The following is a 13,417-nucleotide window of genomic DNA, read 5'->3' as shown; positions in this document are numbered from 1 at the left end:
ACTCTCAGCTCGTAGCCATAATGCAGGAACCTCTTAAACAACAAGGATAGTTACATCCTAATTTCACACTAGAAGATTTTGGTGGGGAGGAGGGAATCAGAAATTCATTTATTGCTATGTCTCAGCACAGTGCCCAGCTTAATAAAAGTGCTTCACAAAGATGTCTTCAATGCATCCATTTCTCTTGGTGCAGTCACCTAGTATCTGCTTCTCTGCCTGCTGCTGCTTCTCTCGTTTTCTCAGTTGCCATCACTCTCCTTAACTTTCACCTCCCACGATGGGGGAGGCAGGTGAAGCACTTTGCATCGGGCATCTTGGGAGCGCAGCTCTACAGGAAATGCTTGAGTTCTGTTATAACAGAAGGAGGTTGTGCTCATCTGTAACCACGTGCCGGGTTGGGTGTGGAGAGTCCAGCAAAGCCGGTGTGGTTCTGGGAGAGGTGAGTGTTGCAGAGGATCCACCAGGAACTCTGACAAAACCCTATCTGTACATTATTCTGAGGGCCCAGTCACCACCAGAAATATGAGAGAACAAATAAATGAGTATTTTAAGCCACTGAATTGGGGTTGTTGGTTATGAAACAACAGTAACTGAAGCACAGCCTGCCCACAGGAGCACTCCTGGTTAACGTCTGGTGCCTGAACCGCGTTTATTTTTCTTACAGCGCTCACAACTCTGGCATATTGAATGCTTTTTTTCTTAATTTTTTTTCTGCCTCCCTAATCCCTGGAACATCAGCTGCTGCAAGAAAGAGGAAACTTTGTTTTGTTTGCTGATACCTCTCTGGGATAAGGTATCTGGGACATAATTTCCCTTGAGCTCAAATTACCTTTGTTGAACAGATGCAGTACCTGTGGCCCCTGGTGTGGGGAAGGCACCCACTGTGAGCAGAGGGAGTGTTGTATGACTTGGAAAATGATGTAAGAGATATTTTTTATTCTAATTATTCTTGGAGATGCTTCCACTTTCCCTCATAACACTTTTAAAAATGTAGATAACAACTCTTTTTTTTTCCCCTTAAATATTTTATTTTAAAAATATAAACGGACATTCTGGTATCTTCACAGGATTGGGTTTATGCTACCAAGTCTGTAAGGGTGGCTGAGCTTCTGAACATCTTATAGTTGACCTGTGTGCAGGTGGTTCCTTCCCATTTCCCCCTCAGCAAGCAGCCTCCTGGCCAGGACGTGAGCCAGGCTGACAAGGTGACAAGGAGAGGCCTCAGGGCAGGAAGCATCCTCACGGCCCACTGATGAGCAAGGTCAGTTTAAGGTCTTTCAAAGGTATTCACTGCCTGCCCCCTTTTAAAATCTTTTTATTGTTCCTTTTTTTTTTTTTTTTTTTAACTTTGAGACCAAACCATTGTATTATTCACCATTATAGCAATGCACACGAAGACCTCTTCTCCATGCTGACTTCAGCTTTTCATGACGTCACAAAGTGATGGTGAGATTTTGTTGCTGTTATTGTGGTTCTATGATCAGAGACCCAGGAAAGCTGAAATCCAATCATCCCAACTCCTAAGGCTCAGGATCCCATGGAAACTATGTTCAAGGAACAATAGCAAACTTTGAGCCAAAGTTCAACTGTTGGTATGTGAGTTATACCCAGTAACCTCTGTCGTGGGCTCATTGGTTAAAGGTGAGCTGGGAAGTAGCTTTGGCCTACTTTGCTTTCCCACTCAGCCCCAGATCAGAATTAAGGACCTATGTGCTCAGTCATGGTGTTGGGGGCAGGGAGAGGGAGGGAGGGAGGAAGAGGTGACTGGACCCAAGTGAGGACTCCAGCCAGACACGGATAGAAGAGGACTAATCAAGGGGCCAGGCTGGGAGGAAGGGAGCTTCACCCCTAAATGATGACCCATAAGGGCACACTGCCCTCATAAAATATGCACCAGTGAACTCCTTGGACTCTGGCCAACCAGGTTGCTAACTTTTTCCTTGTCTGGGGTTGGGGAAATGTATTGGTTAAGGCAAAATCATGGGGAGAAAGGCCATAAGTGTTCTTTCTGCATATCTGCTGTCAATTTAAAACGTTGAGATTTAAGAAAATAAGACTTCAACAATTCTGTTTGTAGTAGAGTTGAGGTGAGCCCTGCGAAGTTGAAGTATGCAAAACAGAGCATGAAAGAAGCTGTAGTAGAATTCAAATTATATTGCGATTCAGAGGAGAAAAAAGTTTGCTTTTGACTGGGGAGACTTGAGGTGGCTTCATGAAGGGCATGGTATTTTATCTGAGCCTTGAGGGACAACTGGAATTTTGATGGATAGAAATGGGCAAATGGCAGCTGGAGAAGAATGAGGAGGGACAAAAAGAGCATGGTGTGTTGGCTGGAATGATGCTTGTCAGATGAACCAGTCAAATAGCTGGTAATCAGAGGGCCCAGGACCAGATGCCAGTTGTGATTACTTTCCGTGTAATGCTCTCCCCAGCTCTGCCACACCCTTCGCAGCCTAGGATATTATCCTACTGGACAGAAAGCCATATACACCTTCTTCAGCCATGAGCTAATTACATGAGGCTTTTTCCCTTTGTCTCTTTGTCCAGTTCAGCTTGTAGAGAAGCATCTTCAGAAGGATTATCTTGGCCCCTTCCTTTTACATGCATCACACCCAGAGAACCAACTCTAAGTCCAGCCTCCTCTCTTTCCTAAGAGACAAGAAAGCACATAAGTAGGACAGTATAGGGCCTTCATAGGTGTTCAGCTGAGACAGTCACTCTAGGCATTCCCAATACAAGTAGGTAGAGCTATGGAGCTCCAGCCAGCAGGACCTAGCCTGAGAGTGGACAGACTGAAGCCTGTCTCCAAAGCCAGGTTCAGCCCAGAGTGTGGGGGTGGTTGTTGGGAAGTAGGGGGTCCAGCAGAGGAGTTTGGAAGCTGGGATGGTTGAGGATTAAAGATCTGAGCCTCTGTAGGGGTGCATGGGGGCTCTCAAAGGGCATCTCCTTGGCACAGGCTGTCAGCACAGGTTGTGTGTGTGTGTGTGTGTGAGTGAGTCACTCAGTTGTGTCCGATTCTTTGCGACCCCATGGACTGTAACCCTCCAGCAGAGGAGGGTTATAGTCTATGAGATTCTCCAGACAAGAAAACTGGGAGTGGGTTGCCATTCCCTTCTTCAGGGGATCTTCCCAACCCAGGGATTGAACCTGGATTTTCCACATCACTGGCAGATTCCTTACTGACTGAGCCACCAGGGAAGCCCACCAGCACAGGTCATAGACTCCTATGAACTCACCGTTCTCACATGAACCCTCTCCAGAAGGTCTGCAGATAGAGCTACTTTATACCTGTTTATATGGTTTTTCTTTATGGGAGAGTTTATTCCCCTCTTGGTAGTCTAGGCAGTCAGCACAGGGGTCAAGATATTTTGGACCTGCAGATTACTTATGGAGCAATGAAAGGCTTTGCTGGCCACAGTGACAACACAGGACAGTGAGGTCTGCTCCTCCCGCCTTCTGTGTGTTGAGCCTGTCCCTGGGGTTCATCCTCTTTCCAGCACAGAGGCCCCGAAGGGGAGCTCTGCTATCATAGCCCATGGAATGCAACCTTCACACCGACCAGTTTCCACAGAGCTCCCTGCATGTCCTTATTCCTCAGGCAGTAGATAAAGGGATTCAGCGTGGGGGTGACCACCATGTACATTACTGAAGCTAGTGAATCCTTGTCAGCTGAGTGGGAGGGTGAGGGACTCAGGTAGACCCCTGTGATGGTCCCATAGAAGAGGATGACCACAGCAAGGTGGGAGCCACAGGTAGAGAAGGCCTTCTGTTTTCCCCGGGCAGATGGGACCTTGAGCACAGCAGACACAATGTGGACGTAGGAGATGAGGATGCTGAGGAAGGGGATGAGGACGATCAGGCCCCCCACCAGCAGAATCATGAGTTGATTGGGCAGGGTGTTGGAGCAGGAGAGCTGAAGCAGGGGAATGAGGTCACAGAAGAAGTAAGGGATGACGTTGCTGGCACAGAAGTCCAGCCAGGCCATGAGGAGGGTGTGCAGCAGGGAGTGGAGGTTGGCAAGGAGCCAGGCGCTCCCAAGCATCAGGGCACAGGCTGCTAAACTCATCGTTGTGGAGTAGTGCAGGGGCCGGCAGATCGCCACGTAGCGGTCGTAAGCCATGGCCATCAGGAGGAAGTTGTCCATGTTCGCAAGCAAAATGCAGAAGTAGATCTGGGCTAGGCAGCCACTGTAGGAAATGGACCGGGTCTGTGTCTGGATGTTCGTGAGCATCTTGGGGACTGTGGTGGAGATGAAGCAGAAATCCACTAGGGAGAGGTTGCTGAGAAAGAAGTACATGGGAGTGTGGAGATGGGAGTCTGAGCCAATAGCCAGAATGATGAGTAGGTTCCCGGCTGCCCCAACCAGGTACATGAGAAGGAAGAGCCCAAAGATCAGCTCCTGCTTCTCGGGTTGGCTGGAGAGACCGAGGAGGATGAACTGGGAGGTGCTCGTGTGGTTTCCCGTCTCCATGGTCGACTGGTCCTGCTGGGAGATCCAGACCAGGCGTGGGCTTTAGAGGATGGTGGTGTCTCCCTCCTTCCCCCACACACCCCCTCAGCTCACATCTTTGTGTTCATCTGGTAGAAACCTAAAAGAAGGCTGTCTACCCATCAAAGGAGAAGCTTCAACCAGGAAGTCCTATGGCCCCGGCAGATCACAAAGTCAGGGTTTTAATTATTTTGCCACCAAAATGCTACTGACCTTGAGCCCCACAAAGCTCCATATGCCATCTCTCCAAGAAGAAGCCTTGTGTGGTGGCAACAACAATGGGGATACTTTAGGTGTGTTAGCCCCCCAAATTTCCATCATACTCTAGTTCTTTGTTGTGATGATGTCTCAGTATTAAGTAAAGAGCTATAGAAATGTAATTTCCTCCTAATCCCAATAGGATTGCCACCTGAAGGCCCTTTCTATACAGAATTCTAGAACCGCAATGGCACATACATGGAACTTCAGGATATTTGTAAACATTCTCCTTCCCCATAAACCTTCTTCCCCACCAGTAGTTTATCTTCCCTTGCTCCTCCACCCACATGGAGCCCAGGACTTGGGTGCCCTGGCTGCCACTCATCACTGGCTCTGGGCCACCTTGGTCCTGGTGATGATGCTGGGAATGGAGTTGGCCAGGGCACGCCTGGACAGAAGAGCCTGCTGACTGAGACAGCTCAGCCCGCCCTTCTGTCAGGGCTGACCCAGGAAGGGCCTCGCCTCTGGAGGGTGAGAGCCGCCCCTGCAGATAACAAAGAGGAACTGCGAGTGTGATGTTGCCCAAAGTAACAGAGTGGGCAGCAGGGCAGCAACTCAGAGTTGGAGTTCTTTGCAAGCATAGCTGAAGTTTCATTAGTTACAAATGAATTTTCAGTGCTTCACAAGACATAGTTGGGATTTGTGTCCTATAGAAGGTACGGCCTAAAGAGGGAGGGTGGGAAAGAAGCAACCGGAGTTACTGCGCTGCTTGGGGATGAATAGCTGACAGGGGAAATCAGTCTGGAAAAGCTATGGGAATGGGTATGGCCCACCTGGGACCTGGGCAGGGAATGAAAAGGGGCTCACGGTCTTGGGAGGCTTTTTCTGTGCCACCATTTTGTTGGAGCAAAGGGGCTTCCCCGCTCCACTGGGCAGCATCCAGCGAGGATGGAGATTTCAGCTCGCGCAGGACCCAGCCCACAGATTCTTGGCCTGTGTTGAGAGTTATGCCTTAGTATAGAAAAGAAATGGCTCCTTTGGAAGTAATATTTTACTGATGCATTTTTTTTTTAAGGATTCAAGTATTTGACAACCCACAGGCAAGAATCTTTGGTAAAGGACAGCCATAACATAGAGGCCTAAGAGGCTAAGAGAAAAATCTGTTCAGTGAAAAGTAAAAATGAAAGGAAGCATGTATTTCATATGGTTTAGATCTTCATTTGACCAGTGCTGATTAAAACAGCTCTTTACTGGGCAATGTGAACAATGTGAAAACAATGAAGGACATTGTTCTTGCTCCCAAGAAGCTTCTAGTCAAATGGAAAGGTGACAGCCCTTAGACTAGGGAGCTGACACTTATTGAGCACCTACTGTGTGTCATACACAGGACTAGGCATGTATGTAGGTGCATGTATTTAATCCTCACAATGTGTATAAAGGAGGCATTATTATTCTTATTTTACAGATGAGTAAACTGAGACTGAGAGGGCTTGAGTAATTTCCCCCAAAGACATCAGGATTTGATTCCAGGTCAGTCTGATTTCAAATTAGTGCTTTGATTTTCTCAAAAAGACTGAAGAAGTGCTACCGGGTAACCTTAAACTTGGAGCATTCTTGTCAGTGGATCAGGGAATCCTGCAGTGGCCAGCCCGGGGACAGGAGAAGGGAGTGTGGGGCAGGATGGACAGAATAGGGACATGGGAAAGAAGGTCGTCTGTACTGGGAAGAGGCGGCTTGTTCATATAGCTGCAACAGAGGTGCCAAGACACGCTTGAGTGTGCACGGGAGCTGTGGCGCAGGGACCAATGCTCTGTCCTTTCCTGACTAACATTCTTTTCAAACCAAGGAGGCTCCATCCTGTCTTTTCCTTCCCATCCTCCCACTGCCCAAGAGATATGGGAGAAGAACATTTTCCTGTTACTGTTTCCCACTGGTTGGGAACATGGTCTTTCCAAGTGCTCCTATTTTAAGAATTGTTTTCGCTGTTTAGTCGCTAAGCGTGTCCGACTCTTCTGTGACCCTGTGGACTGTGTAGTCCACTAGACTCCTCAGTCAATGAGACTTTTCCAGAGTACTGGAAAAGACTACTGGAGTGGGTTGCCATTTCCTGCTCCAGGGGATCTTCCCAACCCAGGGACCAAACCCACATCCCCTGCATTGGCAGGTGGGTTCTTTACCACTGGGCCACCAGGGGAGTCATTTTAAGAATACCAAAACTCAAAAAGTCTAACTCAAAACAGAAAAGATTCCTCCCTTCCCCTCGTTGCTTCTGGACCATTCCTGCAGACATCCCCCAGTTTGAAAATCCATGCTGACCTCACATTCCCCCCCAGCCATCAACTCATTTCTCTATCCATCCTTTTCCACAAAAGTTCTCAGAATGTGATCAGTACTCATTCTCCAGTTCCCCCTTCCCGTTCTCTCGCAAAGCCCCCATCCAAGGCCTCCCCACCAATCCCTGAAGTGTCTCTTGTCAAGGCCGCCATCGCTCCGTCTGTGGTTAGCTCTCAGGCTCTGTCTCCTGAGACCCAACAAGCTGGAGCTGGCACTGTTGGTCACGTCCTCCTCTGGGAAGCACGTTTTTCACTTGGCTTTGAAGCGGTTTCATCTGGGCATCCCTCCTCCCTCACTGGCTGCGCACTTGCTCCTCCTTTTCTGACCTCCAGCTGGCCTCCTTCAATCTGTGGTCTCATTAGCCCCAAAGCTTTACATACCAGCCAGATTTCTCTCCAGTTTGGGATTTTCCTCTTGAACTTACTTAGGTTCAACTTCTTGCATTCCATATTCATTTAGATCTGTCAGGTGTCTCAGACTTGACTTGTCTAAAACCGTGTTGCTGATCTTCTCCTCAAAACTGCTGCTTCCTCGGTTGCATCTTATTCTTCTAACTGCTCAAGCCAAAACCTTAGTACCATCCTTAACTCCTCTTATTAAGTAATCAGTTACTGTCCTCATCCCGTAGAGTAGAGTATATTGTCATCTCTACCTTTGAACTGTAACCAGGTGGGACCACTTTTTTTCTGTGACCACTGCTGCCTTTGTGGCCCAAACTGTCTTTTTTTTCAATCCAGTTTATTCCCAAACTGTCTTTTTTTTCAATCCAGTTTATTCAGTAGTCTCTTAACCAGGCTCACTGTTTCTATCCTCATCCGATCCTCAGCAGTCTGTTTCTACATGGCATCGGGGGTGAATGGTAAGAAATATAAGTCAGATGTTACTCCTCTGCTCAAAGTCCTCCAGTGGCTCCTCATCTCGTTTAAAACTCAAAGTTCTTGCCACGTCCTTTGCAACTGTGGGCTAATACATCTTGTCAAATAAACAATAGAAGGCTACTTACATATGTTTGAAATATCCCCAAAGGTGCAAAATGAATTAGAGAACATGAATATGAGGCTAATAGAGAAAGAAACATAAAGTTATTAAATAGTTTCTAAGGGGGCACCTGATTCCAGTGTCTTCAAAATCTTCTAAGCACCAATAATTAATTCAGTAGTAAAAAATTTAAAAATAGAGAAAATTGTAGCATGTTAATAATCTGAAATATTTGCTAAAAGAGGTTATTGTGAGGATTAAATGAGAAAATACCTATAATTTGTTGAGAATAGTGCACTGTACATGTAAGCAGTTAACCTGGCTATTACTATTATTGTTATTATTATTCAGTTTACTTTTAGAGGCAAGTATTTTAAATTCAAGATAAATAATGACAATGAAAGAAATATTTTAGACCAATTTTGTTCATGTGTTAGTTGCTCAGTCATGTCCGACTCTTTGCGACCCCATGGATTGTAGCCCACCAGGCTCCTCTGTCCATGGGATTCTCCAGGCAAGAATATTAGAGTGGATTGCCATTCCCTTCTCCAGGGGATCTTCCCAACTCGGGGATCGAACCCTGATCTCCTTCATTGCAGGCAGATTCTTTACCATTTGAGCTACAGGGAAGTCCTTAATTTTTTGTTCATAGATATAAATACCCCAAATAAAATATCTGAGAATTACGAAAATGACACATTGAGTTAACTATTAAACTCAAGGAAATCCATTAACCTAATTCATCATGAACCAAATATCAAAATAATGTAATTAGACTTCAATAAAGTATTTATCATTATCATTGCTTTATAGATTAAAACTCTGAAAACATTAGGAGTGTTTGTCTTAATATGTAAACTGCCTGTTCAACATCTTGTTTATGGAAGACTTAAACCTTTTCCCTCAAAAGAACAAGATATGAATGTTCTCTGTTATCATTCCTTATGTAATATTTCACTAGAAATGCTGGTATTGGTTATTTTAGAAGAAAAAAAGATTAAAAACATAACTTTTTTGCATATCATCTCATAACTAAAGTCTTAAAAATAAAACACACCAAAAAAAAAAAAAACCGCAATGAAAAAGGTGATTTCATTCCCACCAATGATAAAATTGATATTTTAGGTTTTTAATTCAACTTGAAAAATAAAATATTTGCTCAAAGAAAGTTGTAATGGATAAAGTAAAGATATATATATGATACAAATAGGTTTTAATGGAAAAGTTTAGGTATTTAGGTGATCATGCTTTCCAAGTAAGTATATAGATATATTATTAGTAGTAATAAATTAATAATAAATATATACTATAGAGCAGGCACTGTACTAACTACTTAAATTTTAGCTTTTAAATTGTACCCCAAACTATAGATTGGTACTATTATCTGTCTTATAGAGGTTTACACAAACTAAGTAAATGTAGTAAATGTAGGCATTTTACATTTGGAACTATATAGCAGGAAACAAATCCTATGGAAAAAGAAGGTAATTTGTTCAGATATTTGTTGAAACATTCCTATATTTTAAAAAAAATGTTAAGACAATCAAATGCCCAATAAGAGAATAGCTTTGCAGCTATGATTTATCAATGCAGTGGAATATTATACAGATATTAAAAGTGGAAGCATGTGTTCATTTCTGGATATTTGTCTATGATACAGACTTTGAAAGCAGAACATAAGATAGCATGTACATACAGATAACATCTATGTCAGAATATTTGTACATCTGCCAGCAAAAATAAGATGTTAATTTAGAGGGTTATAGGAATGGTTTGAGGTTTAATTTCTACTAGTTTCTTCCTTGCTAAGTTGCCTACATTCAATGTGATGTGAAATAGGTTATCCTGCTCTGCTCCTGAGCCTGTCTTAACACCAGCAAATGTTTTCAGATGTCTCTGTCAAGGATAAGCTTTAGAAACAGATGGAATTAATAGACAGGCCTCCACAATCGGGAATCAGGGCAGGTGCTGAGTGAGGATGTCTAGGAATCGAATCCTGTGTGGTTTTAGAAATTCTGTACTCTGATTGCTTCTCTGTAAAGTGATGGGGTTGGATTCCTAGATGGTTTCCAAGGCATCCTACAGGTCTCCTGTCCTGCTTATCTTTGAGAAGTGGAGGAGATGTCTTTGGGCTTATACATTTTGGAGCATTGAGAGAGGAGTTTCTCCTCTTGTGCCCACATTGGCACTAACCTGTCCAGTTGTTCTAATTTCTGCCAACCCAACCTGAGGAATGAGCCTCTTCCTGACTTGCTTCTCTTCCTTAAGGAGGGACAGACAGCTCAGAAGCAACCTAAAGCCAGAGACACAACCCTGAGCCCCATGGAAAGCAGGGTGAGGAGTACATCTGTGCCTGGAAGGCACGGTGAGCAAGGAGGCTTCATTCCCTGATTCTTGGGCTTCAAAGAGATGTGTGGGCCTCACACTCAGATTATTTGCCGAGCTACTCTTGGCCTCCAGAGAGCAGTACCCAGTGGGCATTGTTAAAGACAAATGTGCAGTAATTACCTTGGGTCTGGCTGGGCCCAGTTCTCCTGGGCTCCACATCATCTCCTTAGGGCTTTTCTACTGGAAAGTTATTGCTTTAAGTGGTTTAATTTGTAACTTTTGTCTACAGGGGATATCTTAATATTTTCTTACTTTTTGTGTTTAACCCAGGAAATTGATCTTCAGTCAGATCAGAACTCCAGTGTTCATGTAATGGTCAATTTTTAAAAAACTATGATTTTAAAAAATTGAAATATAGTTAATTGACAATGCTGTTAGTTTCAGGTATACAGTTGTGTTAGTTTCAGGTGTATATAAATTTATATGTATAAACATAATGCTATTGCATACTTCATAGATAATAGTTTAATATAAAATCACTTTTATGTGTACTGGAAAATAAAAAAATTCATGTGACTTGCTTTGTTGTGGTGATCTGATACTGAACACGCAATATTTCTGAGGTATACTTGTGTCTGTGTGTGTGTGTATTTAACAATAGCCATCCTAATGAATGTGAGGTGGCATCTCATTATGGTTTTTATTTGCACTTCCTTAATGATTAGTGCTGTTGAGCATTTTTTTTTCATATTTGAATAAACAAATGGTTTGTTGGCCATTTGTATATCTTTGGAGAAATGCCTATCCAAATCCTTTGCCAATTTTTAAATAAAAAATATATATTTTAATTGTTAAGTTGTAGGAGTTCTTTATGTATTCTGGATATTAACCCCTTATAAGATATGATGTGTAAGTATTTTCTCCCATTTCATATGTTGCTTTTTCTCTCTGTTGATTGTGTCCTCTGATGCATAGACATTTTTAATTTTGATGATCAGATTATCTAGTTTTTATTTTGTTTCCTGTGCTTTTGGTGTCATATCCAAGAAATTATTCCCGAATCCAGTGTTTGAGGTTTTCCTTCTATTTTTTCTTCTAAGTGTTTTATAGTTTTAGGTCTTACATTTTTAGGGCTTACACTTCATGCATTTTTAGGTAATTTTTGTATGTGGTGTAAGATAAGGGCCCCACTCCATTCTTTTGCATGCGGCTATTCACATTTCCCAGCACAGTCCGTTGAAAAGACTGTTCTTTCCCCATTGAATGGTCTTGGCACTCTTGTCAGAAATCACCTAGCTCTCTTTACGAGAGTGTGCCCCTGGGCTGTCTATGCTGCTCCATTAGTGCCTATGTCTGTCTTTATGCCAGTGGCACACTGTCCTGATTACTGTAGCTGTGTGATGTTTCAAAATCAGGAAGTGTGAGACCTTCAGCTGTGTTCTTCAAGATTGTCTTGGCTACTCAGAGTCCTCCGGATTCCATGTAAATTTAAGGATGGATTTTTCTATTTCTAGGAAAAAAAAACATGCTGTTTGGAATTTGACAGAAATTGCATTAAATCTATAGATTCCTTTGAGTAGTATTGACATCTTAACAATATTAATTCTTCCAATCATGACCATGGGGTACCTTTACATTATTGGTATCTTTAATTTCTTTCAGCAAATTGTTATAGCTTTCAGGCCACAAGTCTTTTGCCTCCTTGGTTCAATTTATTTCTAGATATTTTATTATTTTTGATGCTATTGTAAATTGAATTGTTTTAAAGATTTCCTTTTCATACTCTTCCTTGTTAATTTATAGAAACACAGCTAATTCTCGTATGTTGATTTTTATATCCTGCAACTTTGCTGAATTTTATTAAACATTTTTGGGTTTGGAATCTTTAGGATTTACAACATATAAAATCCTTTTATCTGTGAACAGAGATAATTTTACTTTGTTCTTTTCAATTTAAATGCCTTTTTTTTTTTCTTGACTAATTGCTCTGGCTTGGACTTCTAGTATTATGTTGAACAGAAGTGGTGAAGGCCCTTGTCTTGTTTCTGATCTTAGAGGTAAAGCATTTAGATTTTGATCATTAAGTATAATGTTAGCTGTGGGCTTTTCATATGTGGCCTTTATTACGTTGAGTTAGTTTCCTTCTATTTCTACTTTGTTAAGTTTTTTTTTTTAATATCATGAATAGGTGTTGAATTTTGTAAAAATAATTCTTCTGCATCAATTGAGATGATCAAGTCATTTTTTCCCTTTTCATCCTGTTTGTGTTTATTGCATTGATTGATGTTTGTATGTTGAACTAGACTTGCATTCCAGGAATAAATCCTACTTGGTCATAGTATATGATCCTTACAATGTTCTTTTGAATTCTGTTTATAAGTATTTTGTTGAGAGTTTTTGCATCATTGTGCATTAGGTACATTGATCTATAGTTTTCTTTTTGTAGTGTCTTTGTCTGGTTTTGGTATCAGGGTAATGCTGACATCATAAAAATGAATTTGAAAGTCTTCTTTCTTCTTTGATTTTTTGGACGAGTTTGAAGACGATTGCCGTTAATTTCTTTAAATGCTCACCAGTGAAGCCATCTGGCTCTGGAGTTATCATTTCTGAGAGATTTTTGATTACTGATTCAATCTCTTTACTAGTTATAGATATATGTTCAGATTTTCAACTTCTTCATGATTCAGGCTTGTTGTGTGTTGTACTACTTGTACCTTCAGTAGGTTGTATGTTTCCAGGATTTAAGTCGCCATCCCTATTTTCTTTTGTTTATAATTTACATTGAATATCTTTTTCTAACCTTTCACTTTCAGCCCATGCATGTCATCAGATCTAAAACAAATCTCTTATAGATACAATATCATTGGATTCTATTTGTTTTACCCATTCTGACAATATTTGTCCTTTGATTGGGTAGTTTAATCCATTTATATTCATATTTAAAGTAATTACTAATAGGGAAGGACTTGTTATTACCATTTTGTTATTTGTCTTCTGTATGTCTTATATCTGTTTTGCTCCTCATTTCCTCCCTTACTGCCTGCCTTTGTGTTTCATTGATTTTTTTTTTTTTTGTAGTGACATGTTTTG

The 13,417-nt window shown here is 42.1% G+C and overlaps 1 protein-coding gene across 1 annotated transcript; it reads right to left on the bottom strand.

The window, feature by feature from the left end:
- Positions 1–3,526: 3,526 nt before the first annotated feature.
- Positions 3,527–4,525, bottom strand: LOC102266651 (putative olfactory receptor 1F12P). Its single transcript, XM_005893156.3, has one exon. It carries the CDS (start codon positions 4,469–4,471, stop codon positions 3,527–3,529), a length of 945 nt encoding a protein of 314 aa, XP_005893218.3. The 5' UTR covers positions 4,472–4,525.
- Positions 4,526–13,417: the final 8,892 nt, after the last annotated feature.

This window comes from Bos mutus, chromosome 25 (genome assembly GCF_027580195.1).
Source record: "Bos mutus isolate GX-2022 chromosome 25, NWIPB_WYAK_1.1, whole genome shotgun sequence".
NCBI classification, from domain to species: domain Eukaryota; kingdom Metazoa; phylum Chordata; class Mammalia; order Artiodactyla; family Bovidae; genus Bos; species Bos mutus.
The sequence above is the reverse complement of the archived record's forward strand: the minus strand, read 5'-3'. Positions and strand labels throughout refer to the sequence as shown.